At 49.3% G+C, this 27,277-nt stretch overlaps 9 protein-coding genes across 9 annotated transcripts; 7 read left to right on the forward strand and 2 right to left on the reverse strand. All coding sequences in view use genetic code 12, as the record gives it.

The window, feature by feature from the left end:
* Positions 1–2,521: 2,521 nt before the first annotated feature.
* Positions 2,522–5,347, forward strand: DIURU_000220 (CORVET complex subunit; the record flags this gene model as incomplete). The annotated part of the gene is made up of 1 exon (XM_034154826.1): positions 2,522–5,347. One exon carries the CDS (start codon positions 2,522–2,524, stop codon positions 5,345–5,347), a length of 2,826 nt encoding a protein of 941 aa, XP_034014936.1.
* An 850-nt stretch (positions 5,348–6,197) lies between these two features.
* On the forward strand, positions 6,198–7,814 carry DIURU_000221 (uncharacterized protein; the record flags this gene model as incomplete). Its single annotated transcript, XM_034154837.1, has 1 exon — positions 6,198–7,814. One exon carries the CDS (start codon positions 6,198–6,200, stop codon positions 7,812–7,814), a length of 1,617 nt encoding a protein of 538 aa, XP_034014937.1.
* Positions 7,815–9,989: 2,175 nt separating this feature from the next.
* Positions 9,990–12,980, forward strand: DIURU_000222 (uncharacterized protein; the record flags this gene model as incomplete). The annotated part of the gene is made up of 1 exon (XM_034154848.1): positions 9,990–12,980. One exon carries the CDS (start codon positions 9,990–9,992, stop codon positions 12,978–12,980), a length of 2,991 nt encoding a protein of 996 aa, XP_034014938.1.
* A 126-nt stretch (positions 12,981–13,106) lies between these two features.
* DIURU_000223 (N-acetylglucosaminyldiphosphodolichol N-acetylglucosaminyltransferase catalytic subunit) lies at positions 13,107–13,628 on the forward strand (the record flags this gene model as incomplete). The annotated part of the gene is made up of 1 exon (XM_034154858.1): positions 13,107–13,628. The coding sequence occupies one exon, from the start codon at positions 13,107–13,109 to the stop codon at positions 13,626–13,628; it is 522 nt and encodes a 173-aa protein (XP_034014939.1).
* Positions 13,629–14,871: 1,243 nt separating this feature from the next.
* DIURU_000224 (uncharacterized protein) lies at positions 14,872–17,835 on the forward strand (the record flags this gene model as incomplete). Its single annotated transcript, XM_034154869.1, has 1 exon — positions 14,872–17,835. One exon carries the CDS (start codon positions 14,872–14,874, stop codon positions 17,833–17,835), a length of 2,964 nt encoding a protein of 987 aa, XP_034014940.1.
* Positions 17,836–17,899: 64 nt separating this feature from the next.
* On the reverse strand, positions 17,900–19,939 carry DIURU_000225 (uncharacterized protein; the record flags this gene model as incomplete). Its single annotated transcript, XM_034154880.1, has 1 exon — positions 17,900–19,939. The coding sequence occupies one exon, from the start codon at positions 19,937–19,939 to the stop codon at positions 17,900–17,902; it is 2,040 nt and encodes a 679-aa protein (XP_034014941.1).
* A 257-nt stretch (positions 19,940–20,196) lies between these two features.
* On the forward strand, positions 20,197–21,075 carry DIURU_000226 (uncharacterized protein; the record flags this gene model as incomplete). Its single annotated transcript, XM_034154891.1, has 1 exon — positions 20,197–21,075. The coding sequence occupies one exon, from the start codon at positions 20,197–20,199 to the stop codon at positions 21,073–21,075; it is 879 nt and encodes a 292-aa protein (XP_034014942.1).
* A 427-nt stretch (positions 21,076–21,502) lies between these two features.
* Positions 21,503–22,760, reverse strand: DIURU_000227 (mRNA splicing protein; the record flags this gene model as incomplete). The annotated part of the gene is made up of 2 exons (XM_034154902.1): positions 21,503–21,524; positions 21,592–22,760. The coding sequence occupies 2 exons, from the start codon at positions 22,758–22,760 to the stop codon at positions 21,503–21,505; spliced, it is 1,191 nt and encodes a 396-aa protein (XP_034014943.1).
* Positions 22,761–23,116: 356 nt separating this feature from the next.
* On the forward strand, positions 23,117–25,396 carry NPR1 (serine/threonine protein kinase; the record flags this gene model as incomplete). The annotated part of the gene is made up of 1 exon (XM_034154913.1): positions 23,117–25,396. The coding sequence occupies one exon, from the start codon at positions 23,117–23,119 to the stop codon at positions 25,394–25,396; it is 2,280 nt and encodes a 759-aa protein (XP_034014944.1).
* Between the last annotated feature and the right edge of the window lie 1,881 nt (positions 25,397–27,277).

Below are 27,277 nucleotides of genomic sequence, written 5' to 3' on the forward strand. Positions count from 1 at the left end.
CGGGGGCCCCCCCCCCCCCCCCCCCAGTCCTCGTAAACCGAGCCTACATTCTCTACCGTCGCGACGACGAGGGCCTCCTCGGGTATGGGCCTCCTCGTGTCGCAGTAGCCGAGAAGTGTGGGTGTGTTTGGTAGCCACACGGCACGCGCGTGGCGTATTTACCAACGCGAAGAATTTCGAGTAATTCCCAAAGAGATTCACGTCCTTTCCGATAGCAAGTTTCAGACTAGCCTCTTCTAACCATGATGCCACCCCACCACTTCAGCATAATCTCTGGGTGGTTCAAAGATGTGTTTTAAACGTCGTAATTGGAGGAGCATTGTTAGTTACGCAGCCCCGTCATTCTACCTCAGGTCCTGTACCGCGGGTCCCTTGCCGCTGCCTTACCGCGGACCCGACATCCGCCCGCATTGGGGGTTAGTTAGTACAGATGTTTCGCAGGGGCATTTTATTACTTTACCCTGCGGCGACTAAATAAAACCCCCCGGCCTGCCTCTCTGTGCTCTCCAAAGTTTATCCCCAATTCACCAATATACCAATGGACCGCTCGACGCCTACCTCCGTCCCCAACTCGATGCCGGGCCTGGAGACGACCAACTCGCTGTGGGAACACCTGCGGTGGTTCCTCTTCCTCCTCCTCATCATCCCCGTGGGGGTGGCCTTTTGGTACCTCGTCCACCGCCGGCTGAAAAAGCTCAAACGCCACCACCAGCAGTTTGGCACCACCCACAATTATTACCGACACAGTTTTGACTCCGACCTCGAAAAGCAGAGCCACGCGCTGCAAATTAATAATCCGAGCCCCAACTCAAGCACGACGATGGTCAACCCGAACCCGTTCGCCCCCGACCCGGGGTTCCCGCCGTTCCAGGACCAGCTGGGCCTGCTCTACTCTGACTACTACCGCCAGGCGCCGCAGCCCCACTATAAGGAGTACGAACGCCTGCCGCCGCCTATCCCTTATAAGGACCACCACGACTCGCTGGGAGCTACAGTAGTTGCCCTGCTGCCGCCGCTGCCGCCGGCAAAGACTACAAAAACCCTCCCGCCAGCACCCACGCTGTGATACTCCCCCTTCCCTCCGAAACCCCCTTCCCTCCAAGGACATGAGTGGCGATGCCCTCAAAAAAACACAACGTCTAAATCTGGTTATTTAGATAGGCTATGATGTAATGACACACCGTTTTAAACAATAGTTAGTCCCCTGCACATCCGCACCCGCACCACATCCGTGTATCCCTTCACGCGACTCGATCAGCATAAATTAGATAGCTAGATTTGCCTTGATCCCAACCAGTTTCTCGTAAATTTGTACGTCGCTGAGGTGGCGTCATCTGATTTAACTATCGTTTTTGGTCATCATCTTTTCGTTTTCCCTAGCCTTATTTGTTTTTGACGTATTTTGGTATTGGCTCGATGAGGAAGTTTTTTTCAAGGGACCAACCCCCGATTACTCAATAGTGCATGGCGGTCCCACGCTCCTGGGTCCTCATTTAACCTTTTTTAAATCATTTAACCGTGTCCGCGTGGTGTAGGTGTAGGCGTAGGGGTAATCAAGCGTTTGCGTAGGAATCGTAAGCCTCATTACTAATCGCCGATTTCTCCTAATTTAAATGCATCAGTGATGGGCACCTGTACATCATGCCTTGCCGCGATGTTTTGATTATAATCAGCAGCGTGATGGGACCTGTCCATAATATATTATAAAATTCGCTAAATTGATCAAGACGTTTGTCAAATGAATAAACCGAGTTGAACTTTGAGAAGAATCAAAAAGGAACCTTGATTATTTACTCCAACATGGAGTATCAGTCTAACTGAAGAGATGAAGTGAAAGGAGAAGTCCAAACACACTTGGACCCACCTTTACTGGGCATCCAATCCACGCATTTGGCATCTATAAACACAGCTCAAGATATTCCTGTGGATTTTATTTGCAAGACCATTTTGACAATTGTAGGGCAGATGCTTTCCTCTTCTTTTTTTTTTTCACCTCGTGTGGTCGCGTTCTCCATCAACTTTACACCGGCTTGAACCACTCCAACCTAATTGTCAGCAGTTAACCAATACTCACCTTCTGTTAACGAACTCATTTAATAAATCAATCCTCATCCAAACACTGGATTATTGACGGATAGCTTCTCGTTCCTCATTATATGTCGCCCTCACACCTCACGACCACGGCCACCGCCACTACGTAAATCCCACCTGAATTTGCCCGACTTAATCAAACTCAACTAACACCTCAATCGTCTTTAATCCCAATTCCAAACTTCACTCACATTCCTTAAATTCCCACTCTCTGCCGACCACACTTTGTTGACCCTACCACGAGCCGCACCACCGTAATCTATGGGGCATGAGTGAGGTGGCCGAGATTGCCCTCGAAATCCCCCCAGACTGCGGCACCATCACCACGCTATGCTGCGGCGACAACGGCACCAACCTCTACGTCGGCACCTCCTCCGGCCACGTGTGCCACTTCCACCAGTTCGACGATGCCCCGAACTATATCCTCATCATGGTCGCCGCCACCACCGACCACCCCGCCCTATCTAGCCCCCTGGCGGCAGTGAAAAAGCTTATGGTGCTTCCGACAGTACATAGGCTTCTCGTGGTGCTCACTTCAGGCGCAGTGGTCGGCTACAGCCTCCCCGAACTCACTCCGTGGCCGCTGGCGGCCCTCACCCATATCAACGATATCACCACCCTCCGCCACCAGCGACAGCGTCCGCTGCCCACGGCAGCTAATGACGATAAGATCATTGCGTTCACAGCTCTGAAAATCCGGGTAATGGCGGTGACTAAGGACCATATCCAATCACTAAAAGATATCGCCTATCTGGGGCTGATTAAAGGCGTGTCAGTGGTGGGACTCAGCCAAAACTATAGCAACTTGGTGCTTGTGGCCAATCTGACCACCTACGACGTTATCGACCTACAAAAGACCCGCAAGATCCCCATGGGCGATTACCGCAACGGCGACACCGCGATTGCCCCGTTTATCGAAGGGTACCGAGCTGACGGTGATGGTAAAGATGAGTATATGTTGACCATACGCTCGGAGGGGACGCTGGCAGTGGCGATGTTTGTTGATCTGTTGGGAGATGCTACGAGGGGGACGATTATTATGGACCACTATCCGCTGGCGGTAGCCGTACACTGGCCGTTTATTTATACGGTGGTGAAAGATCAATTGGTGGTGTATTCACTAGAGCAATTGGCTGAAACTACTCGAATACCTATTTTTGCGAAGGAACCTACGGAGACTACTGAGAATACTGAAAATACTGAAGAGAATATCGAAGAAGCCACAGAGGAGAATCCTGTGGGAAGTACAGCCAACGAAGAGGATCCTCAAGGTAGTGATGATGAGCAGACCACAAACGACAAAGACGACTCAAAGGATGCTGAACCCGAGAGTGAACAACCTGAGGCTACTGAGGCAGATGACGCAAACGCCGAGACTACCGAGCCTACACAACAACCTGACGAACCAACACACGACGAGACACTGTCAGTGACTGAAGTTGTTGCTCCAATTGTTTCTGGAGTGGTGCTGGTGGATAGTCTCCCATTTGTGGCTGACGACCGCTTAGCCCATGTCGAGCTCGTATCCGGTAGTGATATCCCGTCGGCGATCACGAAAAACCACGCCCACATCGCCGCATTTCAGGGTTCTCGCCTCTGGGCAGTATATGAACCTGATGAATTTGATTCCATCATAATTGACGGCGACATCGCTAAGGTGACCGCTGCCCTTGACCGCCATAGCGGTGAACGCCACGACTACTTACTCCAACACTTGGTGCTTCAATTATTGAAACAACAGCAATATGAAGAAGTAAAGCCGTACCTCACTCGTATCAAAGCTGGAAAACTCATTGTCCCCCCACTTATGGTGATCATCGCCGCAGCCATAGGCCACATCCCTCAAGCCTCCGAGCAATCCAAACACGACGAAAACAGTGACCTTACTGCCATAATTGCTGATGCCGATGCGGTGGTGGTGACTAAAGGAATACGCCGCCAGCTTGCCCAATTGCTGCCATTCCCACCGTCGCCGCAATTTGTCGAATCTTACTTGAAAGAAGTGTACAAGATCACCCCTAATTTGCTGTATATTCGCTGCCTGATCTATGCTCTTTTAGCCAAAGATGACGTCGATTGGGTCGAAACTGACACCTGGGGCGACGATGCCGTCACCGATGAGTATTGCCTCGCCCAGTTAGCCGCCAAGCAGTACACCGCCAGTCTTCTGCGCGTCTACTTGCGCCTCGACCGCATCACCGACTATTGTCAGCTTTCGCTAGCGGTATTGTCGCTGACCACCGACAGCGACGACGTCGCCCACGTCATCGACGCCGTGCTCGGCGTGCTTCCTCAAGTCACCGATGAGGACTTGTACCTGAAAGTTTTGGTGGAAGTGGTGAAAATTGATAAACAACGGGGCTACAACTTCCTCAGAAGTAACCGTGGCCACCACCATAAACACACCAACCACAAAATATTGACTACATTGACCGATAACGGCGACGGCGACGATGACGACACCCAGTTGCTTGTGCTTCGCCTCGAGTACATGGAGGATCTGGTATCAGACCACCCGACGGTGGATAATGCCCGCGAGTTGTTCAACCACCTCGTGGCCCTTATCCATCGGCGGTGCCTCGATGACGACACCGTGCTTTTGTTTGACACGGTGGTGCAGACCTACGCCATCGCTAACGCCGTGAGCGAGCCCTGGCCCAAGCTGGCGTGGCCCGACTTTGTCAGGGGCCAGGCGACGCAGCTGAAAATCTCGCTGGTGCTTACGTGGTACGTCAAGGCGTACGAGGCCTACGTCTTCCTCCGTCGCCACGGCAACCCGCCCCTGGTACCGCTGCTGCTGATGTTTGCCTACTTCCGGGCCACGGGGGCCATCGCCGACTTGCTTGCCGCCAGCGACTACCCGCAGGCTGAGCACGTCGCCGTCTACGGGTCGGTGGCGCCGCCCACCACCCCGTATTACCCCTGGGCCACAAGTCAATTAGACCCCCCGGTGGCCGACCCCAACCGCGACGATCTAAAACAGATTCTCCGCCATTATCTCCACCTCCGGCCCCATACGTACTCGATCCCCCACTTTCTCATGGGGTTCGGCTCGGTGTTCGACCCGATAGACCTCTTGCATATTCTTCCTGCAACCCTTAATTTGGTCCACGTGGCCGAGTACTGGCAGCGGGTGCTCGTCGAGTTGGACACTAAACGCCGCCAGGCGGCCGCGACGAAACTGTTGGCGAAAACCGAGGCGAAAACCACCGCGGACATCTACCGCCTGCTCGCCGCTAACCTCACTTCTGATTGATTTAGTAGACCTAGTTGGTGGTCTTGGCAAAAACGGCTGGGGTTACGACGTGAGGGGATCGGTTATATCCCTGCGGGGGGGGAATCGTTAGCAGCAGGAGCAGCAGCTACACTCATGTGACTGATAGATAACGCTAGCGGAAAAAAAAAAAAAAAAAGGANAGGATGGTGTTTGGGCCGGACACGACCCTCTCGACACCGCTCTGACGCCCGACCGCCGATCGTTCTCGCCGACAATAAGGCCCGCCTCAAATTTTATAGCACTAACCTAGCATGTTGAACAAAAACCACAATTTCCTTCGTCGCCGGGTAACGGCTCGTATTGGCTTGCACTAGTGGCGCACCGTGCCAGGGGAACCCGTGCTTGGCACGTCAAACCCGCACAATTTGCCGGAATTGCGGGTGGCTTTAGTAGCAAACTAGCATGGGCACAAGCTAGCGAAATTGCTAGCTGTTGTGAGCCCTGTGCGGAACTATGTCAGCGGATTTCCAGCAGCAGACTTCAGCCGTATGGGTGCGGTAATCTAAAGTTTTTTTGCAATCCACGTGGGGCCCCCCCCCACCCTACTCGACTTCATTTGTGTCTGAATGAGCCCGTGGGTCGCCCCCTTTTCAGCTAGGCCGTGCGGCATCTCCGCTTATCACCAGCAAATCGACGCTTTTCCCCTCGCCCACTAAAGCCTATACGCCGTCTCCCCCCTAGGTTTTTCGCGGTCGCTGGCGCCGTCAAAATTAAATGGAATCTTCCATGTGCCTTTCCCAATGCGGTAGCTGTACGGCTCCTCATTCTAGGGCAACCACTATATAACCAGGTCGCCTTCGCCAGGGAATAGGGATGTCATCACCACACCATGGCCACGAGAGACCTCCCTAAACTGGTCAACCAGTTGCTTTTCGGGTGGAAGGACTCGGTGATGAGCGAGGTCACCATCCACAAGTCGCGTTCCCAGTTAGTCGACGAAGACTACCAGCCCGACGGCGACAAAGTGTTCAAGTTCACCTGGCTGAGCTGCTGGCCAGCGTTTGCCTCCGGGTTTGGGTTGTTTTCTGATGGTTACGTCAACGCCCTGATCGGGGCCGTGCTGACCATTCTCGGGATTATGTACCCCACCGAGTATAAGGGGTCCAACGCCATCAATAACGTATCGTCGATCGCCTTTGTCGGTACCGTCGTCGGCCAGTTATCCTTTGGTTACATTGCTGACCGTATCGATCGGAAAAAGGGGATGCTTGCCGCCAACATCATCTTGATCCTCTTCACCATCTTGTGTGCGGCGGCGACGTGGGGGGCCCACGGCTCCATCTACGGCATGTTCGCGGCGTTGACGGCGTTCAGATTCTTTTTGGGGGTGGGTATTGGCGCTGAATACCCCACTGCTTCAGTGATTTCATCGGAATTCGCTAACCAGTTGCCTTCAGGTACCCGTAACCGGGTGTTCGCCATGGCCACTAACTGTGCCATTGACCTTGGCTTTGTCGCCGCGGCGTTTGTCCCCTTGATCTTATTGTGGATCTTCTCTCCCCGTCACTTGACGGCGATGTGGCGGTTGACTCTCGGCCTCGGGGTGTTCCCTCCCTTGGTGTTGTTTTTCCTTCGGTTGAAGATGGTCGATCTGAAATCGTTTAAAAAGTACAATATGAAGCACGCCAAGTACCCAGTATGGTTGTGCATCAAGTTCTACTGGTACCGGTTGTTTATCATCTCGATCTTGTGGTTCATCTACGACTTCTCGTCGTACTCGTTCGGGATTTACTCGTCAGCCATTATCAACAACATCGTTCCCGATGCTGATTTGTACAAGACGCTCGGGTGGAACACGTTGTTCAACGTCTTTTACTTGCCTGGTTGCTTTTTGGGGGCATTCTTCGCCGATTGGTTCGGGGTGAGAATCACGCTTACCGCCGGTTTAGTGTGCCAAGGGGTGATTGGCTTCGCCATGGCCGGGTGCTACTCGACGCTCAAGCACCATGTGGCTAGTTTCACGGTGGTGTTTGGCTTTTTCACTGCTTTCGGTGAGTTTGGCCCCGGTAACTCGATGGGGCTCATCTCGTCGAAATTGTCGGCCACCGCTGTTAGAGGGGTGTTCTACGGTATCGCCGCCGCCATCGGCAAGATCGGTGCCTTCGTCGGTACCTGGGTGTTCCCCGTTATTATCAAAAACGCCGGTGGTTCCAAGACCGACTCCGGTAACCAGGCGCCGTTCTACGTGTCGCTGGCCCTCTGCTTGTTTGCCGCCCTCCTCGCGTGGTTTTTCTTGCCCTACGTCGGCCAGGACTCGATCAACAAAGAGGACGAGGCCTTCATCAGCTACTTGACCGCCAACGGCTACGACATCAGCCAATTGGGTGACCACGACTCCGTCGACACCTACGACGAAGACATCGAAAAACAGGGCAGCGACGACGACGCCCTCAAGGTTCACCACACCGTGGTGTCGGAGTCGAAAAACTCCTCCGAGTCGAAATGATTGTATTAATTTTGTATCATGTGTTTACGAGCCCCACCGGAAATGTCTAGAGTTTTCCGGTCCTAATATAAACGAAACTAGACTATCCATTTAAGCATCACTTTTCACCAATATTGATACAACAAGTGGATGTTTCCTCTCAACTGCCAAGTAGAGCCTAGTGATCGCCCATCACTACAAGTTGTAAGTAAATTACCACAAAACCAAATCTGGTCAAGTGAGTGCTCACATATGTCAGACGCGTGTTTACCCAGACGCGTATTCACTCAGACGACTTATCAAAATTCCACCCATTAATATTTCACTTGAGCTTGCGTTTGAAATGACCCAGGCCATACGAGAAAGGGCCTACGTCACAACCAAATCTGCTCTCAGGATCGACAGGTCCCGATAACTTGATCTCAATTTTGCAAGTACATTTTGTCAATCATAAGAGTCGCTAATAGCGTAATTATTTACCATGTTTTGAACAAATGACATTGTGTCGTATAGTTCGATTGATCCTTCACATGATTTAGGCTAAAAATTCTTGATCACCTTTCGTAAAATACGTCGATCTCACAAAAAGCAAGGGGCGAGCTGGGAATCGAACCCAGGGCCACACCCACCCTAAGGGTGTATCATACCACTAGACCACACGCCCGATGTGGAAAATCAACGTTCATAACCGTTGTATCACCATCAAGGGTACGCATGTACTCTCGAAATGGCACCAATGGCCTTCTTTCCGGTCGAGAAACTGCCTCTCACGTTGCAAATTGTACATATATTATTGGTATGTAGTCCAAAATTGCAGGTGGACAAAATAGATGCCCATGAAAGACAATTTTGATTGCTTTCAAACGTTTTGTATTTACTAAAGACAGAAATTAGCTGATAAATAGGTCCTGATCTTTTGTGTTGACGTAGTTGCCATAGTTCATCAGTACATTAACTAGCAGATGACTTTCGTGTATCTGAGTCCACGGAATGATAATTTTTACAAAATTTGCCAGGCTGGATCATCTCTCGACATCTGGAAAATTCACGGATGATAGGCATTTGCTGCTTTCTTTCAGGAAATGTGTTTTGATTGAGGCAAAAATCCATTTACATTCCCCGATCTGATATGACTTCTGAACTTTTGCAAACTATCCCGTAGATTACATTGCCTCTTTTCGCCAACCTTCGGCATCCTATCAATGCCTGCTTAGCCAAACTTTACTAGATCTGGCTAAGAATTTGGTTTTGACTACTTATGATTTTTACTCGAAGTAGGTGACAGTTTTCAGATTATCTCATTTTTTGATTTGAACATTATTAAAAAATGAACCAGTCTCGTGGCCTCTATTTTTTTTATCATGTCAATTAAAAAGAGACATTGCTTCGTCTGAATGGGGGGTGGTAATTGTAGATGGATTCATAGGATTCTGATAGTAGCAATATTGGGATCAAAAGAGTTGAAGTGTTGGTTTACCGCAAATTCCAGCGTAACTTATTCTACTTGTAAATATTTTCATGTGCACCTTTGTATAGACTGAAAATGGCCATAATATCAGGCCTACCTGCTCCCATGAAGTTCTTTTTACTGCATTTTCTTTACTCCACGAACGTGCAACTGAAATACAACCGTGAATCTTTGGATAATCGTCTTGAAGACACGCAAGTGCCCCACGCTGATACATCAGTTAATTTAGTCAAGTATTACGGGCAAACAAATGTCAATTTCTGCTCTCAGAGGTCTGGGGAAAAACTTGTAAATGAAATAATTCAACAACAAAAAGGGGTTTTCGGCAGTCTCAGCTGAGCATTAAATCTTGATCAGTGATTTGATGTATTCTAGTCATTAGGTACTCGCTTTTGTAAATAAATGATGAAGTTGCCTATCTTTCCTAACTGTTCACGCCAGAACATACACACAAATCAAAAACGGGCGTGTGGTCTAGTGGTATGATACACCCTTAGGGTGGGTGTGGCCCTGGGTTCGATTCCCAGCTCGCCCCTTGCTTTTTGCTCATATTGCCTATTTTTTGCAACTCAATCTACAATAACAATTTACTTCAGTCGTCTGAAAACTTTTGATCATAGTTCGATTTTTGTAAGTCATATATCCTTTTTGCTCACGATACCGCCGCACTTCAGACCCTGTCATCGTTGTGCGCATTAAGAATCTCCAGGCAGCCTTCACCATTGACCATGGCGTTTCTCCAGGTGATAGCCGACCTTCAAAATCCCGACAATCGTGTTCGTGGAGAGGCCGAATCCAAATATGAGCAGTTGCTTCAGCAGAATCCCGAACAAACGGCCACTGGTTTGATGGAAATCGTCACGCTGCCGGAGGCCAATGTTGGCATCAAGCAGTTGTGTCTCATCAATATGAAACAACTAGTGCCAAAGTACTGGTCAATGGGGTTTCCTAACTTCATCGGACCTCCATTGAGTCAGCCCTTAAAGCAGCTGATTCGGTCTCAGCTTCTTCAAATCATATCCCTGCCGGATACGCGGATCCGGGGCGCTGCTGCCTATTGTATCGTGCAAATTGCGGCGGCAGACTACCCCGATGAGTGGCCCACTCTTCTCGATGACTTGTATACTATGCTGGTCGACTTCAACAACTCTTATGCCGTGATTGGGGCACTTACCGTATTTGGGGAATTGTTCGATGATTTGATCACTGAAGACCAATTTTGGGAGGGTGACGTGTGTAACCAAGTGACAAAGAACTTGGCAACGTTGTTCCAGTCTCCGCAAGCGAAAGCTGACGTCAAGATGGCTGGGGTCAAGTTTTACGAACACGCCATCTTGGCATCTCTCCGCTCACCGGAAGCGTTTGCCAGTGATCAACGCAAACAGATGGTGGCTCTGCAAGTCACAGTAATGCTCCCGTTGATTTTACAGCTTATCGCTGAAGTTCAACAGGCAAATGCTAACGATGTTGACCAATGGTTGCTCCGGCTGTATTTGTACAAAGTTGTGTCGGCATTTATCGGCAGTTTCAATAAGCGGATAGACTTGGTGGTGAAGCAAAAGGCTATGGAATTGGCAGTGACCGATCTCCAAAGCAATATTGGCATTTACCGCTCAGTCGTAGTGAACGGTGAATCGATCAATGGCACCAACGCCGGCACCGACCCTACAACAGCTTTGATAAATATGATGTCGGATATTGTTGACACCGTTGGTCTTGCATCACACTCTGTGGTTATCCCCGAAGGTGCTTTAGAAGGTTTATTTGAAGTGTTACGTCTAGGGTGTGTGTTGCCCCAGGAGCGGGTGGAATCTTACGAAGCCGACTTTAATGACTATGTTACCGATATGACTGGTCTCTCTACCAGTGCCAGTTTAAGGGAATCGATCACGGAGTTCATCACCGACGCCCCCGGCGCTCTTGCCAGTGGTTTCTGGCAACCTGCCTTAGGGAGAGTGTTTCTGACCGAAGGCTTGGACCTTGAAGCATCGTTATTCATGATGGAACAGTTATTGGTAAATGATGATGGTGAGTATGATCTGACTCACGCTGCGGAAATTCTTCAGCGGCTTTCGGGGATTTTTGGCACTAATGAACTTGTCAATAGTCGGCTTTTCCTCGTATTCCCCCGGTTTTTTGAAAAGTTTGAAGAAGTTTTGGGGGTACAACTGGCGGCTAAGCCCATTGTGGAGATGGTGAGCGTGGCTAAGCAACTGTCGTCATTGCTCGTGAAGATTAGTGCCCTCGTATCCTTCACCTACTACGTGAACTTCTTGGATGTGAGCAAGTTATTCTCTGCCACTGAGGGCCGTGAGGTGCAACAGGCAATTTTTGAGGTGGCGGATCTGCTAGTTGAAGATTCTGAAGAGGATGGTTTACCCCCGCTCCTCGAAGCGATCACTGCTGCTACCAAAATTAACCCATCTCTGGCTACTAACGTCACTGAACTCATCTTCAAGATCACGCTTAAGGATGCAGCTAACGTGCAGTTATCTTTGGATGCCAAGGACGCCCTCATAGAGTTGTTGCAACTGACACCGCAATCAGCATACTTGCAAGTGGCGTCAACGGCTCTTCCCATTATCATTGGTACCATTGCTAATACCACTCAAGAGTACACTCCAGAATTGTACATACTGTTGGAGCTTTTAGGGGTGTTGTTTGGTGACTACCCGGCGACGCAAAACTTCCCTAAACAAGTGTTTGAAGAGACTTTCCCGATAATAAGCAAAGTGATCATGGCTCTGGATGACAACCAAATCCTTCAGAGCGGGGCTGAAGTGTTGAACAAATTGATCGAACGAGCCAGTGATTATGTTGTCGGTTACCAAGACAGCAATGGTAAGCTGGGCTTGGAGATCATTCTTGAGCTTCTGGCTCGGTTGTTGAGTCCCCAATTGGATGACCTGGCAGCCATGTACACCGGGTTGGTGATTTTGTCGCTCGTGGAGAAGTTCCAGTCGTATCTCAACACTGACTACCTTGTCAAGATCCTTGATGCTACTGTACAACGGTTGGTTATTGCCAAGCACCCAGTAACGATAGAGAATTTGATTTTGGTGTTTTGCCACTTAATCCTTTCGGCTCCTAACGACATGGTAACCTTCCTCAAAACGACTAAAGTGCAAGTTGACGGCTCCGAACGGCCATCGCTTGCGGCAGTGCTTCCGGTGTGGTTTGAAAGTTATGAAGTTACTCGAGGCTACGATAAGATCACCAAAAACCTGATGGCTCTCGGCAAGTTGTTCTCGTTGAATGATGCCGACGTGACTGCTCTCCTTGTGAATGGGGACATCATCCCCTATGATGGCGATAAGATCATCACTCGCAGCATGAAGAAGCTGATGCCTGATCGGTACACACAAATCCTGGCGATGTTGAAGATACTCAAGTTGTTGGTGGGCGAACTCCAGTTCCAAATGCAACAGCCGGATGAGAAGGACTACAATCTCGAGCAAGACGACAATGGCAACGATGGATGGGAAGACTTGGAGGATGTCGGGGTGCCCAACTACGAAAAGCTTAAGAGCTACGTGGGAGAGGGTGACGATGGCGACGACGACAACCATGGCAACGATACCTCCGACGGGTCGTTGCTTCAGTTTTTGAAGCAGTTCTTCCGTGAGTGCACCCAGAAGAACTTGGGTAACTTTGAACACTGGTTCCCGCAATTGTCTGATGACGAAAAGACCACGATTATGGAGGCCGTAGCATTTTGAGTTAGTCGCTGCAATATTTAACGAGATGAGATAAACGTAAATTAAATAGCCCACATTGTGAACGCAACCAGCTAAGGGGTAGTGTAGGTACAGTGCCTCGTCGCGCTAGGAAAAAAAAACACCAGCATGAAGTTGGTGGTGACCACGGGAGCCACGGTGACGTTCCGGCGTCTCCTAGCACGGGTGCTCGACCCTCAGTTCCTTGATGAGCTCGAACTGGCCGGATTCACCGATATCGTCGTCCAGTACGGTGCGGAAACCCGCAATGGCGTCGACGTCAGCGCCCAGTACGTGCTGACGCTCGGAGAGATGCCGCCGCTGGTGACGTTGGTGGGGCTCACTAACGACGTCCCCGCCCTTCTCAAGGGGGCGGACGTGGTGGTGACTCACGCCGGCACCGGGTCCATCCTCGACGCCGTCCGCCTGGGCTATTCGGTGGTGGTGGTGCCCAACTCCGAGCTCATGGATAACCATCAACAGGAGATCGCCACTGCTTTTGCCGGATTAGGCGTATGTGAGGCGGTCGACGTAACGGAGTTACTGGTGCTGCACTTAGTGCAAGCCGCTCGGACTCAGTATAAGCAATTGCCGCCACCGCAGCTGATCGAGTCGGTGTTGGCCTACGAGCTTCAGGCAGGAGCACGTTAAGTGGGGGAAAGCAAGGGGGGGTGGAGGACAGTAGCCAGTATCATTGCCCTCTTTCTCGAGCGTAAACTATATATACTTTCTTTTATTTTTTCTCGAATAAACTTTTTTTTTTCTTCTCCTCCACGGAGTTTTCTTTTTAAAGTTTGATTTCTGGGGAAATTCCGGAGATCCCCGGCACCCCCGATGCTATTGTATACACGTAGTGTGGACGGGGCGTGGCCACTAAAGGGAACGGCATGGGGCTGGCACCGTCACCACTAAATTACCACATCCCCACTGTTTAATTTGATAAGGCTCTCCACGTTTCGATTGATAACTTTAAATCTTTACCAGCTTATAAGGCTGGTTTTGCTGGGCATCTGGGGTGCGTATTCGCTTTATTATTGCTGCTTTATTACCTATTACGTGTTAGCCTCGTACAGGTTCTCCGATGGCGCTGCGACTCCGGCACCGCAACCGCATAACGCCGCAGCGGTGATTGGCTGGACGGGGCTACCGATTATGTAGATGAGTCTTCGTTGAGCTGTCGGTTAACGCTAATCCTGCGATACGCCCCGATCTCGCCACCGACATCCCTACGTTTGTTCGACGCCCTGATTTATTGTTAAACATTTATACACCTCTTCTAGGAAACCCCTTTACGAACGCCAAAAATTCGTGACCAAAACTGGCCCCACACCCATCCCCTTTCGCTACCCCTTGATATATTGCTACCATAACAAAAAAACTCCCTCACCGTCGGTGTCCTAGCGTATTTCCCGGGGACTCGGCTCAAAAAAAAAACTTTCCGGTCACGAACCTGGCATGCATGATGGCTAAAATTTTATGGGGAACCCGAACCGCCGACGAGCGGCGGAAGGTCATTCCCACGGAATAGGGGGGGCAAGAAACGATGATAGCGGTAGCATTGATCAAGTATACACTAGCTAGGGTAATGTTAAAATGTGGTCTCGGAACTCCGAAACCCCGTCGTATTGTTTGCTGTGAGGCTTGAGCTTTTTAACCTCGGGAACAGACACTGGCGGCTACCATGCATAGGGTTCCAGGTGTCGCCTCCAACTCCGAGCTGACTTTTTTTTTTTTTGCTGAGCTACATGCGGCTAGCGCTCGTAACCAGGCTAGGTTTTTTTCGCCCGCGCACGTAAAACTTTATAAAAGTGTTGAGCATCAGCCCGAACGCCGAGCCCCTCCAGCCAGTTGACCCCACAAACTAACCCCCCGGCATCTCCGTCGCTACGGTTCGATGACTACCCCGGTGGTGCCCACACAACCGATCCCGAAAAAGTCGCAGCAGATCAAAACCGACAAGCCCCGGCCCCACATATGTACCGTGTGTACCCGAGCCTTTGCCCGTCTTGAACATTTAAAGCGCCATGAACGGTCCCACACCAACGAAAAACCGTTCCAGTGCGCCGCCTGTGGCCGCTGCTTTGCCCGCCGCGACTTGGTGCTCCGCCATCAGCAGAAACTCCACCTGGACTTGCCCAACTTGTTGCGGCGTGGCCTGGAAGTGAGCGCCCTGCTGTCGCCGCTGGCGTCGGTGGCGAGCCAACAACAGGCCACCGGCAACGAACATATTATCGTGTTATCCAACAACACCAGCGCCAACGCCCCCTTGCCCAAGGATTTGGACTCCCCTTATTCCCCACCCAACAAACCGCGGTTGCTGGTGGGACTGGCCCAAGCACAGTTGCCGCTGCCCATCCCCACCACTCTTTCCCAAAATACCCCGCCGTGGATGGGATCGAAGCTGCCTCCGAAAAAGCACTCGCCGCTTAACGGTGGCCAAACGTCGCTGAAGCTGACCCCCACCGCCACCGCCGCCCACCATACAAATAAGTTATTGCAAGGAGCTCAGGCTCATCACCATCAGCGTCACAACTCGTTTCTGGCAGCTCTGGGAACGCTGTATGCTGGTGTCTTCGACCCTGAAGGTCTCAACGACAAAAACTTCTTGTTTCTGGGGTTGGAATTGGACATGGAAACTTTCGGCTGGCATACTGACCAAAAGCTCAACGAGTCCGCTCCGTTGAAAAATTTGAGTCAAATGTTCATCGATAATGCCACCAGTGCCATGCTGTTCTCCGATACTCTGCACCCCCATCATTTACCGGGGCTGACGCCGCCCGTGCAACAATATCAAGGATCCCCTCCCGCATTAAACCATCATCAAGGCACCACCCGCCCTCGACAACAGCTGATTTCTATCGCTGAGCTCGACCTGCTTGCGCCGCCGGCCAAGAAATTGAAGGTGGACTCATTGGAAGATCCCGACGACGAATGGCTACGGGAGCTCATCAGCGTCGATGCCGAACATATGAATCAAGAGCAAGACCTTTTGGAAGCGACCACCACCACCCTGCTGCCGCTTTCATCGTTGTTCCGCACCCGTCAACACGACTTAAGGGCTCAGGCTCCCTCGGATGTCGCCCCTTACCAGTTTATCACTGTGGAATTGCGTAACCGCATTTTATTGAGTATCTCTCGCAGTGACTCGCAATTCCCCTCCGTCGACGAGTTGAACCACTACATGAACTTGTACGAGATGGAATTCAACCGTTACTTCCCCTTCATCCATTTGCCGCTGCTCAAAAATCCCCGCGTCGATAACGTCGAGAACATTCCTTTGTTACTTGCTATGTGTCTGATCGGGGCGCTCTATCTGTTTGCCGAGACCCACACGTCGCTTTTGTTCAATTTGTCGAAGTTCCATATTCAACGGTTCTTTGAACTGGAAATCATGGGCGACAACCAGTTGAAGTTTAACAAAGTACCGCTTATGGCGCACCAATGTCTTGTACTCCACGTGTTTATCTCACTTTTCCTTAATGAAGCGAACATGGTCGACATCACCAGTCGCCAAATCAAGCTGATGATTGGTCTCATCAGACTGACGCGATTCAACGAACCCCTTGAGAAGTTCCTCATCCCGCCGCTGATGGCGGGTGTGTCGCCAGCACAATACTTGCAAAACAAATTCGACTATTTCATCATGGCTCAGCTGCGCATCCGTACTCTCCACGTGTTCTACATGATCCAGACGTTGCGAGCAGCCATCACTGGGAAGCCGGTTTTGCTCACCCACTCGATGTTGGCTCTGGGTACTCACTGCTGTCCTGAAGCCCTCTGGCAGTGTCAAACCGCCAACCAATTGACGCAAATGGATGGAGAATTTGGCATGGCGTCGATCGTCGATATGGCTAATGGCCGACTGATGCATGACTTGGTGAAACTGTTGCGGGCAACGCAAACGACCCCGCAGTTGCTGTTGAACAACTACTTGGCGTTGCTCGTGTACATCAATGAGCAGTTACAGAAAGAGGTGGATGACCTTCACAAACAAAATCCTAATGGGTTCAATTACTTCAGTTGGAAGTTAACCCACAAGCCCCATTTGATGGCCCTTGTCAAGCAATGGGAGCAAAGGTTTGCCACCTCCGGTTTACCGTTGATGATTGATGGTAACAACAAACACTTACTTTCCAACCATCACGAGCTCAAACTCATTTTGCCGTTACACCTGTATCTCCAAATCAGGCTCGAGATCAACATCAATGAAATCATGCTGTGCATTCTTCACAAACAGTGGGACAAAATGAATCGTAAAATCGATACTCTTATTGGGATGGAAAGTCGCCAGGATAATTGCAGAAACGCCGTGCCATTCGCTCTCAACATCGTGTTGTTGTGGGTACACAACATTGAGCTCATTAACTACGATATCAAACAAACTGCATTGCGCACACCCGTGTTTTTTGTCGTTTGCCTTCTGGTGGCGATGCTTGTGATTTCCACTTATCTTGAGTACTTGGAACTGCTTGAAGTTATGAGCGATAACGACTTACTCAACTGGTTTGAAATGGAGCTGGTATTGCTTAGAGTGGATAAAATTTTGACACCGATCTTCAAGCTGTTGTACTCCGAGCAATTGCTCAACTCGGGAGTGTTCAACCTGATTTCGGGAGACCATCGCGTGCGCAAAATATCTAATCTTATTAGCCGCAAGGAAGTTGCGGATGAAGTGTTGGCACAAAAGTTGAATCTGGAAATTTGTGCCGAAGTGAAGCTGGTAGAGTTATCCATTAAACTGTTATACTTGGGTATTCGCATCTTAGCCGACGCACCGGTGTGGCCGATTGCTCTTGGCTTTGGCGAAGCCATGAAGAAGCGTGCTAGGCATCGAGCACGCGCTAAGACTGATGATTAATGATGTGTTATTTATTAGACCCCTTGCGGGTCTCTATTTATTCAATAGACCTATTTATTCCTCCTCAGTTATTTTCTCTCATCGCATCTTCGAACTTATGCACCGTTTCTAAGGGAAGCTTAGCACGAGTGTAATTAGTAATCTCGTTTATCTGCGTCCTTGGGGGATCGTAAGGTCTATGAGTTTTGTATCGCAGACACAATACCTTCGCATCCGAGACATTAATCTCTCGACCACCACGATGGATAACAATCGCCTCAAGATCCTTCATCATTTGTGTCAACATTTCGTCAGCTTTTTGAGATACCGCCTCATAGAATGCTGTATTGGCCCGTTTATTGCCAAGCGAATAGCGCACCAAGCGCTTATTTATAGCTGTAGCGATAGCGACTTGAGCATCTGGTTGAACCCGACGTTTCTCGATTCTCCCAAGTGTCAATTCGGAGAATAGCAGTGTGAGACCATTTGGACCCTCCTCGAAATCGTCATCCAGTACAGATTCTTCCAGTGTCAGCTTCAGGATTGGCATTGACGATACAGGCTTCGCAGTTGATAAATCACCTTGTTCGATGCTTTGTTGTTTCGACAACTCTTTCTCGAAGGTGGTTGGGGAGACCTCTCCAGGTAGTTCGTCATGAGGTTCAATGGCAGGTATATCGATGTGGATGCCATCATCGGGTTGTTGATCATCAGATATTTGTTGATCGATTTCAGGCATATCAATTTGAATACTTTCGTCGTCATGTTCGGAAGAATCATCCAGGTCTGGGGGAGTCGTATTCTCAACAATCGGATCAAGATTGCTCTGAAATGAAATGTTCTGGTCACTTCTGTTGGATGAGCTCGTCAGTTCAAGATCGGGAATTTTTGAGGGTTGGAAGGGCGGTGGTCTCAATAATGGGTCGTTATCATCAGGAGTTGACGGCTCGAAAATGTCTGGGAATGTTAGTTGTTTCGATATTTCGCGGGAAACGATTGGGCTCCGGTCATTAGGTCCAGCCGTATTGATGGAGATAGTTTGTTTCGAGGTTATTTGATCGTCCAGTCTGAGAAGCTCAAGAGGGGCATGCAAACCCTTTGCGGTAAGTTCAATGTCATCATCTACATCCTGACGAGCGTCTTCTGACTTGATCCTGGCATCAGGCTCGAGTTTTACCAGAATCTTACGGTTAATGTCGGCCGGTTGGTCAAAAAAGGACTGCGTTTGGAGTACCGATTCACGCTTGAACTGTGGATCATATTCAACCGATTCTTCCTTGATCTTATAATCCTTCAAGCTATCCTCCAGGGACAACCGTGCGGATGAGTCGACTAAGTCAATGGCGTAGTCCCGAGGTCGATGCTTCTGTGTATAGTTGGGTGTATCTCGGGATCGAAACGAAGTATCATCACCATCGGACTCAGAGTATAATGTTAACAGGTGGCGGCGTTTGGAGACCAGCCCGAGGGACAACGGCGACGTGCCTGTGGAAATAGATGTTGAGTAATGCTTTGACAACTCATCGAATTTGGTGAGGGCTCGATGCGATGTACGTTGGCGATTGGATAGTAATTGTTCTGTGGATATGAGCGGTTTTGTTGTTGGCTGAGGTGCTCGGAGTTGAGGAGGCGTTCTGGATTGTGGTTGCGGTTGATGTTCTGGTTCTGGTTCTGGTTCCAGTTCTGGTTCTTGTTCAGGTTGTTGGTACGTCAGATGGATGGGAGCCGATTGGAGCAGAAACCGGTCCAAAAGAGGGTGGGAAGCACTCGTGGTTGACCGCTTTATATTGACGGAGAAGTCTAGCTTCAGGTATCCGGTGATATCGCCAAGCACCACGTGTGTGGTCGAACGTGGATGATTGGTAGAGCCAAGATGTGACCGCTTTGTAAGCTCAGTACTCCCAGAAGCCTTGTAGGTTTGAGTCTGGTCAGTGAATTCATGTCTGCCTTCAAGCGTGTGCCAAAGTCGGCGGTAAAACTGCATCGGCACCCCTCGCAGGTGTCGCTTGTTGGGCAGCTCGAATCCTTCGAGCGATAGCCGTTTCCCCACTGAAGAGCTGTCCAGGATTTCTCTCTCCGCCCACATGATCCCCTCGCCGAGGACATCATGGGGAGATAGGTCCATGGTATATGTATGCGTTGCACAAACAAACAACGCGTGCGAAATCGTGGTCAGCGACCGCGCGGTGAGGTATGTGTAGGCAATCAGTTCGGTAGAAAAGTGTGGGGATCGGGATGCCAAAAAAAGGCACTATTATCACTATGAAAGAGCACCGGGTGTAAATTTATTAACATTAAAATTTTCTTGTCCAGGTGATAATTACCTCTGATTCATCTTGAGCTTATCATTATGTGATGACATTCTTCTAGTCGCGACACTCGATGGACCGCCCGGCGAGATTGCAGGTCGACCCCGCCACGATCACGGCTGATGATAAACCGCCACAAACGGGGACGGTATTTAACATATGGTACCTCAAGTGGTCCCATGGCGACTCATCTTCACGCCAAGTCCACGAGCGGTCAAAGTTCCGCGTCAACATCGCAAAGGATCAAGGCTATACTAAAGCCAGAATAGGAGCCGCTATTTGTTTGTTTTTTGCTCGAGGATGCTGCTACAAGGGACTGCAATGTGAATATTTCCATCGTTTACCCGATGCAAACGATGCCTCCTCGTTAGTCACGGACTGCTTTGGCCGTGACCGCACAACCCAGGCTCGCGATGACCACGATGGTGTTGGGGTCATTAACCAACGAAACTGCTCGTTATGGGTAGGTGGAATTGACCTTCCTCCAAAGCTGCTGGAGGCTACGTTATCCAAGGCTTTTTCTGAGTTTGGCGAGGTTGTGAAATGTCGAGTGCTTCCTAAAAAACGATGTGGCTTCGTTACTTACGCCTCTGAAGCGCTGGCTCAGTTTGCCAAAGAAGCAATGCAAAACCAGTCCATTGGTAAAAACGACGTTATTCAGGTGCGGTGGGCTACGGCTGACCCAAGTCAGAAGGCGCGGCAGGAAGAGATTGAAGCTAAGCAAAATGAGGCAACCGAAACGGTGAAACGTTTATTGAAAGAGTTGGAGGTGGAGGAAGAGCAACAACAAGATGCGCCTGTGGTACAAAGTGAAGAGCTCCCACCAGCGTCACCTCCGTCGTATGACGGGCCAAGAAAAGTGAGGAAGCTTGACTTCTCTCACCTTACCGCTGGCCAAGCGGCAAATACTTCTGAGAAATTGGTCGAGTACAGCAGTAGTGATGAAGATTAGTCGACGATTTGTGAGTCGGCCTGAGACAACCACGAGGGGATATTGCAATTCTGCTGCCTGAGATGCTTGCGTAAATCTCCAAATAATTTACTGTCATTTTCGTCAACAAACGACCACGCCAGCCCGGTATTCCCTGCCCGACCGGTTCTACCGATTCTGTGAATATACTCCGGAAACGATGATGGCATCTGAAAGTTGACAACCGCAGTGACGTTAGGGATATCGATTCCTCGCGCCGCCACATCGGTGGCGACGAGTACATTGACCTCATGGTTTGTAAATTGTCGAAGCGCCTCTTCACGACTCTCCTGTGATTTCAGCCCGTGAATCACCGTATTAGGGATTTTCGCCGCCGTCAATGCGCCGCTGACCTCGTCGCAAACGGATTTCAAATTGCAAAAGATAATCACCAAATTACTGTGAACAATCAAGGAATTTCTTCGAAGAATCTTAATTAGTAGATTCACTCGTTGAGTATCAAGGTCACCTTCGTTAGTTTCCAGTGAATCAACATACTCGAAATGTTGATCAATGTTGGGAGTTGACGTTTCAGCGCTGACGGTGATCATCGTGGGCTTGACCAAATACTTTTGAGTCAATCTTTCGATCGCAGGAGACATCGTAGCAGTAAACATCAACGTAGTTCTTTTCGTCACTTTAAATATACGGGTATCAATCGTCAGTTGGAGCTGTTTTTCCAGTGGTAATTGCGAAACAATGTTAGTCATAGCTGGCTCAAATCCCATATCCACCATTCTATCAGCCTCGTCTAAGATGAGGTAATAACAATGATCAAGACGGATGAGCTGACGCTCTAAAGCATCAACCAAGCGACCTGGAGTGGCGACAACAATGTGAGCTCCTTTCTTGATCGCTTCGAGGTTTCCCTCGTACCCGTGACCACCAATCAAAGTGACCACGTTAAATCCAAGACCATCGACTAACGCGGTGATGTTCTCACTGATCTGTAGCGCAAGCTCTCTAGTTGGAGCAATAATTACCGAGAGTGCCTGTTTTTTATCCTCTGGGCGTTGGTACTCAACTTGTAAGTAAGAGCTGTCAATCGTCACAAGGTATTGAATGAGGGGAACCAGAAATGCAAGTGTTTTCCCCGACCCCGTTGCGGCTACCCCAAGCACGTCATCATGGGCAATAGCAATCGGCACCGCTACTCGCTGAATAGGTGTAGGGTTTGTGTATCCTAATTGAGAGATGCGATGCAATAGTCGAGCGTCCAATTCCGTTTCTGACCAATATCGGATGAGCTTAGGCTGCTTTACCTCTCCCTTAGTGGTGATGTGGAACTCCTCTTTCATGATCCGCCAATCTCGCGGCGTCATCTCCGATAATGGCTTATCTCGCCAGTTGTTAGTTTTCGGTGCAGTGGAATTCGACGCCGTTTCGGGCACACCAATCAATTCCACGTCTCCCCAAGTGTCCTCATCGTTGTTCCAGTCAAACTTGAATTTGGCATTCCCATCTCCTCGAACTGGAGATGCAGCACCATGCTTTTCATCAGGGAGAGTAACGGAGCGATGAGGAGTCAGTGAATGCGGCTTCTGAGGCTTTACTGGGGCTGACGGTTGAGCCAGGGACAGCTTCAATTGTTCCCGTTGGCGTTTATTGAGAAATTTCGGCTTTTTCACCGGTAAATCCGTCACGTCATGGGCCCGCCGCCTTGACATTATCTGCGATAACCGATGGTGCGGATGTGTTGACGCGAATAGTGGGGGTGACCGCGGAACACAAAAGCGAGAGTGACGTGCTTATCGTCTGCGGGCAAATCATGATCGAAAATTTTTGACGAAAAGCACTATACCAGTAAAATTTCCAGCTACAACCCCTGGCCCCTAGAGACTCCGGGGGGATGGCTCGCTTCACGCTGAGACAGCCATCGGCTCGGGAGGCACCGGGATCCGCACCCCTATTCCCGCACAGTTAAATTCCGCACTTCCGCATAACACTCCACCACGTCACGTGCGACCAATGCGCCCACCCAATCGACTATCTAGCAAACATTCAGTCACCCACTCACCGCTACATGAGTGATCTTGCCTCTCGCAGTCACCGATCACCGCCGCCTCCGGCGGCCGATGCGGCGGTAAACGGCGCTCCTAAGGACTCCAAACCGATATCGTCGTTGACTCGCCTCCTCAATGAGTCACTGTCGAATATGTCGTCGCCGCCGTTACTGAAGGTGAACTCCGCCGAAGCCGACAAACCCAGCCCCGACCCGGTGTTCCTGATGCCTGATGGTCGTCTTGAACCGGCGGGGGATGGCACCGACCATTTCGGGCCCGTTGACGGCGGATTCAGAGGTGGTGCCGCGGTGGCAGCGTCGGCGGCAGCCATGGATTACGCCCCAATGAGTCCCCAAGTACCGTCGACACGGGCGTATTCAAACCTGGTGCTGTCGCACAACCTGGTTTTTCAACGCCCAGCGCCGTCAGCGTCGCCTCGGATCATCAAAAATAACTCAGTGTCTCACCTGTTCTATGGGGGCACCGAACTGTTGCTGACACTGATCCCTTATCTGGCACCCGGTGGTACCACAACCCAACCGTCAAAGCTCTCGCAATCGTTGTCCTCTGCTAACACTAGCGAACTGGTGGTGCCGAATTTGCCCAACGGACAACCAATCTCGTCAATCCACATCTCGTCACCGCAAGTGACGTCGCTGCTGATTGATCAGCGATTCGTCGTGTCGAAACTGCGGCTAGCCCAATCGTACGGCACTAATCAGAGGGAGCGATCCCAACTGGGTGGGTTGTCGTTTTTCTTCGGTTCCAAACCCAAGACTGGGCCGTCGCGTCGAGAGTCGCTGTCCACGGATCTCGGACTGTTCTACAATAATCTGTACTCGGAAAACGCGATCCTGTGCTCACCGTCGCTGGTGGAATCGAGTGAGCTGTTCACACCGCTGTCGAGGCACAACTCCATGGCTAACTTGAAAAGATTTTTCCGAAAGCCCCTGACGCCGCAACCGGGATCGCTGCCATCTAACCTTCTGTCGCTGGTGCGGCTGCCGCCAGGAGTGGCAATACCTCTGTCTGGTAATGTGGTTCACGGTTTCGAGCCATCTCTGTACTCGAATAATATATCGGTATTTGGGCTGAACTCACTGGTATCCCAATCACCTACCATGCTGATGATGCGTCTGAACTCGATGCTGACGGCTCAACAAGAGCGTCGGGGATCCATCACCGGATCGACGCCGCAGGCACCGTTCTCGAAGAGATACTCCAAGATGGGAGACAACTTGGGCGCAGGCGCCGGGGGTGCAGTGAAATTGGCCACCAGACTATCTGACAAAAAAATATTCGCCATTAAAGAGTTTCGGACGAAGCATCAAAATGAGACCAAACGTGATTACGCGAAAAAGATCACGGGCGAGTATTGCATCGGGTCGACATTAAAACACCCTAATATCATCGAGACGGTAGAGATTTGTTATGAAAACGAACGCATTTTGCAAGTTATGGAGTACTGTGATTTTGATTTGTTCGCCATCGTCATGCTGAATAAGATGAGTCGTGAAGAGATCAATTGCTGCTTCAAGCAGGTGTTGTCCGGAATCCAATACATACACGCCATGGGGTTGGCTCACAGAGATTTGAAGTTGGACAACTGTGTTATTGATGCTCGAGGTATTGTCAAAATCATAGATTTCGGATCAGCCGTGGTGTTTTCGTACCCGTTCACTAAAACCTTAATTGAAAGTCTGGGCATCGTGGGCTCTGATCCGTACTTGGCACCTGAGGTTTGTGTGTTCCACAAGTATGACCCCCGGCCCGTTGACGTGTGGCTGGCAGCGATCATTTATTGTTGCATGATGCTCAAAAAGTTCCCGTGGAAAGTACCAAAACTTTCCGATAACTCCTTTAAACTTTTCGCCACACGAGATGAATCCATGCCCTTACAGGAGGTATTGAAGCAAACTCCTGCTGACTATCCCCAATCCCCAACGTCTCTCGAAAGTGTCCAAGAAAATCTTGCAACTGTTAATTTAGATAACGCCACGAGCACTGACGGAAAGGCGCATACTTCGACTGAAACTGGTGCTGGGCGTTTACTCAATGCTTTACCCGAGGAGTGTCGTCCTTTAATTGGCCGTATGGTTGAGCTCCCTCCAGCTTGCCGTATATCTATTGACGATTGCTTCAAGGATCCATGGCTCCTGCTGGTTTCCATGTGTACCGTTGAAGAGAACACAGAGTTTGGTGAGCCTAGATATTATGTTCAAAGCTGCAGTAACCATGACCACACCCAAGTGGACCAATCCAAAGCTCATATTGCCGCTTTTGAGAAGAAAAAAAAGTGATCCTTTCCGTTGATGTTCAAGATAGATTCATGCATAATATAAATATGACTACCATAAATTTCATTTAGTATTTTTACCCGATGATTTATTCGGAAAGATTTCCACGTAGGCAAATCGTCGGACTTTAGTGCATCATTATTCAAGGTGCATACATGTATACGGTATACCGCTGTGCACATTCTTTGAAGAGATCTTTTTATTCGATGTGTACTGTTCATTGGATATCCAAGTGCTACATTTACATAAACGCCTTAACCATATTCAAGTGTTCCCTACTTTAGGGCGACCGCCTAACATTCTCGAATATCACTTTCGGTGATCAAGCATCTGCCACCCTTTGCGTTTATATTCTAAAGATGTATTTGGATCTCATGGCCAAAATCGGCTCTAGGGTCGGATGACCCCGCCGATAAGGAGCTTTTCATGGTCAGGAGTTATGGAAGTTAGTATCCACTAGTTAATTGTCAGAGTTCACCTCCGTGGGTAGGGGGCCGTGGGTGGGGGAGCCAAGTGATGTTCCACACATATGTTGGCAAATGCAATGGTCTCAATAGACTAAGGGTGGCAGGGAAACACCCGAAAACGGCCATGCACTAGCATGCCAACAATATCCACAGGTTTGATGGGTAAGTAGATGTCATTATTTGCATACATGCATACAGAGGTGTAAAAACATCTTGAAAAGCACGTTATTAGACGGAAAACGAGTGTTTCCAAATAACTTTGAACAAATTAAACCTTGGGCTTTCTTAATAAATATATACAAGACCCTAGAAATCAAAAATAAATATTGGCTATTCATGTAATAATCTATTAATAGTTGCTCATGATAACATAAAAAACGGGCGTGTGGTCTAGTGGTATGATACACCCTTAGGGTGGGTGTGGCCCTGGGTTCGATTCCCAGCTCGCCCCTTTTTTTGAGATGTACGTAGAACATCGATCGATTTTGACAGACTCTGCTTGCCACAAGAATCTAGGGTCACTGAATCATGCTAGTTTATAAATTTGAAACAAACTCACGATGCTCGACGATAAAAGGCTAATACACTTGTCATTCTTGAATGAATTATTTAATTCCATGCAGATTCCGTCAAAACGTCTCACACATATGGGTAGTTATGTTGCGATTCCAGACAGAAGTACATACTGTAGATGTGGAATTTAAGTGTCCGCCGGTTTAAATCTTATTTAAACGGTTACAGAGGTCACCGATAATGATGATCTCAGCTACTATCAATAAATGTTGTTTGAGAACACAAACAATCGACTGTATGGAAATCATTGTTATGTGTACAAAAATCATGCACTGGTTTAATTATTGGTCTAAGATTATACAGGCCTTATGAAACAAACCATATCAAAGGTAGAGAAGTCCAATGAACTCGCCATTTTCCCCCAGAGGGCCATTTTCCATGCTTTTGGAAAGTTTTTCAAGTCGATCACATTTAATCTTGTGCTCCTTCAGATGATCTCTACGACGTTGCATACATTTATTTGGGTAGCCTACGGCTTGGTCGAATTGTAACCGTCTGATCGCAAAATTTCACAAAATTTTCTTACATCTCGTACAACTACTAATCAAGCTGCTTCAAACAATTGTTGAAGCACGACAATGTAGTTTCTAGCACAATCTAGCCATTGTATAGTGTATCCACCCATCTAAAAACTCCTTCTACTACCAAAAATGAATGAAAACCTCACATCCCGAGCCTGACAACAATGGTGTCATTCTTTGAAAATAAAATAAACTTCGTTTACACCAATCAGAACGATGCACAAAAACAAACGTAGAAGTATCATTTACATGGTAACTTAAGCAACATTAAATCACGTGAGCTGATGGTCGTGCCGGCTTGAGACTGAACTTTATAACACTTT

Source organism: Diutina rugosa (assembly GCF_008704595.1).
Source record: "Diutina rugosa strain CBS 613 chromosome Unknown scaffold45_size117891, whole genome shotgun sequence".
Lineage (NCBI taxonomy): Eukaryota > Fungi > Ascomycota > Pichiomycetes > Serinales > Debaryomycetaceae > Diutina > Diutina rugosa.